General features: G+C 43.7%; 1 protein-coding gene across 1 annotated transcript in view; it reads right to left on the bottom strand.

The window, feature by feature from the left end:
• The window catches only part of LOC108796441 (matrix metalloproteinase-18-like), a 42,486-nt gene extending 39,481 nt beyond the window's left edge, over positions 1-3,005 (bottom strand). The window contains exon 1 of the mRNA XM_018567922.1: positions 2,830-3,005. Coding sequence (XP_018423424.1) covers positions 2,830-3,005 — 176 coding nt within the window. The remainder of the gene's footprint in view (positions 1-2,829) is intronic.
• Positions 3,006-3,467: the final 462 nt, after the last annotated feature.

Raw genomic sequence — 3,467 nt, 5'->3', positions numbered from 1 at the left:
GGGGGGGGTTGGCGGGCATGGGGCGCATTGAGGACCCTGTTATAAGTTCTCTATATAAAGAGGTAAATATTGACTAAGTTGTCCTTGCAATCGCTGCCTCCTGTGCAGCTAGCTCTGGACAAGGTCCAGTCGAAAAACAAGAGCCAGAGAAAAACTGTGTGCCAAGATTTTGTGTTAAACTTCTCTTTTGGCTTGTGTTTATAAATCCTTTTTTTGATGTGGCTAAAGTCTAGTCTATAAATGTCTGAAGCATTATTAAATTACGTCAAGTGCATTTGAGGAAACGCATATGTTTAAGTGAATTTGTTACATCTCAAAGCTGTATTATGAAATATGAGTTGCAAAAGGTGTCTAGGGATATGTGGTGTGAAGGTTAGAAAATGATGAGTGTTTTGGAAAGAAGAGGGAAGATATATGGAAATGAGGTGCAGAGTCATGTATGTGACCAACAGCTTGAAAACAGCCAGAAAGATATAATGGATGACTGTACATAAGTGTTTGCTAACTAGAGAGGTTTAGCAGAGGAAAACAATGGCTGGCGTCCATCATCAGGGGGAATAAAATAATGGCTGGCTTCTGTTTTCAGTGGGAGGAAAATACTGCCCAATATCCGTGGTCAGCGGCAGGAAAAGAATGCCCAGCATTCATTGTCAGCAGCAGGAAAATAACACTCTTTGTCCATTGTGGTGAGAAATATAATGCCTGGTGATAGTCGTCAGTGAGAGAAAAATAATGTCTGGTGATGGTCGTCAATGAGAGAAAAATAATGTCTGGAGTCCGTCAGCAGTGGGAGGATAAAAATGCTTGGTGTCTGCTGTCAGTAGAAAGACAAACTTATAAGAGTCAGTGGTAAGCTAGAGGAAATAATGCCTGTGTCACAGAGAAAAAAAAAGTCAGTGTCAGCGGTCAGCAGGAGGAAAAAAATGTCCAGCATTGGTCAGTAGAGAGAAGAAATGCCTGGCACATGTGATCAGCAGAAGATAAAATGTCTGGCATCAATGCTAAGGAACTAATTGCCCAATGTCTGTGTACAGCGGGAGAAACAACATGTCCAGTGTCTGCATACGTCGCCGGAAAAAAAATTGGATTTATGTACTCACTGTAAAAACCTTTTCTCTGTGTTCATTAGAGGACACAGCCATCACAATAACCTGATCAACAAGGCCAGCTGCAGGAGTAGGAAGCTGGGCATACAAAAAAAACAAGCCAGCCCAGGGGCGGTACGTGCCGGTGGTCAAAACCCCCCTCGTCTGCAACAAACCACTCAGTTAGTGGCAAGCAGTGCACAGAACAATGGCAAACACCATAACCCCACAACAGGGTGGGTGTTGTGTCCTTCAATGAGAGCAGAGAAAAGGATTTTATGGTGAGTCCAAAAATCCTATTTTCTCTTCTGTTCATTGAAGGACACAGCCATCATAATAACTTGACCAACAGGGACATCCCAAAGCAAACGTAAAAAAAAACGGAGCCCATAGGACACTGAAAGCGCTGCTTGCAAACCCTTATAGCCAAAAATAGCGGACGCTGCTAGATCTACCCTGTAAAACTTAGTAAAAGTGTGAATGGAGGACCAAGTAGCAACCTTGCAAATTTGAGCAACAGAAGCCTGAAGATGAAAGGCCCAGGGCGTACTCAACGTCCTTGTGGAATGTGCAGTAACAGGAAAAGGAGGTTCCTGACCCTTTAAAAGGAACTCTACCCATAACTTCAACAGAACAACAAATACAACTTTAGAAATGTTTAGTAATGACAACATACAAACACATACTAATAGATAATTGCCGGCTTTTATTTTTTTGCATACCCTATTTTTCTTTTCTTCCCCAGTCTTCTCAAAGTGGCCATTTTAACAATGGGCAGATTGCTACATCTCCCTTTACTTCCTGGAACTCTGGCACATGTGACTAGGACATGTGACCATGCAAATAATTTCATGGGAGGAAAATGCCTTTCCCGGAGATATCATGAGATTACAGATGAGATTTCCCAGCAATGCTCTGCTAATGTACAGTAACATTCCCAGGATGCAGTGTTGGGCACAATTACCTCATTTGTGCCATAATGGACCAGGAAGTGGAAAAAAAGAAATTGTAAGTAAAATAAAAATATGTTTGTGTTGGTAATGAATGTAAGATGATTTCATATCAGCATGCAGAGCTATATGCTGATGTGATTTTTAGTCAAAGGGGGTAAAGGTCCACTTTAATGGCGTACGCCTAAACAACTATCTGTCAAATCCATCTGGAAATGGTGACTGAAGAGGCAGCCTTGCCCTTTCCTGGGACCATTTGTGACCACAAACAAGGAATCAGTATTAAGTAAAACAGGAGGTACCATAACACACAAACAGCCCTAACAACATCCAGAGAAGGGTTACGACACAAAGAAGTTAAGACATTATCCTCATTCACATGAAATGATACCACCTTTGGCAAAAGGTCAAACGACGGGGAAGGTGGTTGTCTATGAAGGACCAAAAAAGGAGGCTTGCATGACAAAGCAGCCAGCTCAGAAACTGGTCGAAACTATGTAATAGCCACCCAAAAGGCTACCTTTGGGGAAAGAGCCAACAAGGGACTATCCCGAGTGTTCTCAAACAGAGGCTTTTGTAAGGCCGATAGAACCAAATTTAAGTCCCACAGAGTCAAGGGAGGCCTCCTATGAGGCACTACAGGATTAACTCCCTGAATGAAAGTAGGAACCAGGGAGAGACTGGCCAAAGGACGTAGAAACAGCACTGTCAATGCGTAAATCTGACCCTTAATCATGCTTAAAGCAAGACACTAATCAACAACCTGCTGAAGAAAGGCCAAAATACACACATACTGTATACACAAATTCTGCAGCTTCTTCTGAGGAACAAACACCCTGGCCACACTGGAATCCAAGATGAGACCCAGATACTCCAGACGAAAAGAAGGAACCTCGGAATACTTCTGCCAATTTAGGATCCATCCAAACTCTGAATTATCAGCGAAAGATCCAACTCCAGAGCTGACCATGAGGCCGTCTGAAGTAGTAAATCGTCCGGGTACCCCACGATCAATATTCCCTGTAGTTTCAACAGTGCCAGAACTGGCGCCAGAACTTTGATAAACACTCGAGGGGCAGAAGCCAGCCCAAACGGAAGGGCCAGTGGGTTGCTACAGACAGGGGCTGCCCTAGGGCTGGCTTGTGATTTTTTTGGATGCCTAGTGTGCTACTCCTGCAGGTGGTGATATAACCCTATTGGTCAATTGATTATGATGGTTGTGTCCTTCAATGAATGGAAGAGAAAATGCAGGCGCCTGTGATCGGCATCAGTCTCATGCTCAGTGCTCGATGCTCAGCAACAGCAGTCAGTGAGAGGAAAATAATGCCCAGCATTAGAGGTCAGCAAAGGAAAAACAGGAGATTTGGCGGACGTTGATGTTCATTGTGGAAAAGGGGTGCATTGGTCCACAGTGTGGGGGGGGGGAGAGGTA

This window comes from Nanorana parkeri, unplaced genomic scaffold, assembly GCF_000935625.1.
Source record: "Nanorana parkeri isolate BGI_ZX_2015 unplaced genomic scaffold, ASM93562v1 scaffold1116, whole genome shotgun sequence".
NCBI classification, from domain to species: domain Eukaryota; kingdom Metazoa; phylum Chordata; class Amphibia; order Anura; family Dicroglossidae; genus Nanorana; species Nanorana parkeri.
This window is presented reverse-complemented; position numbering and strand designations above follow the sequence as displayed.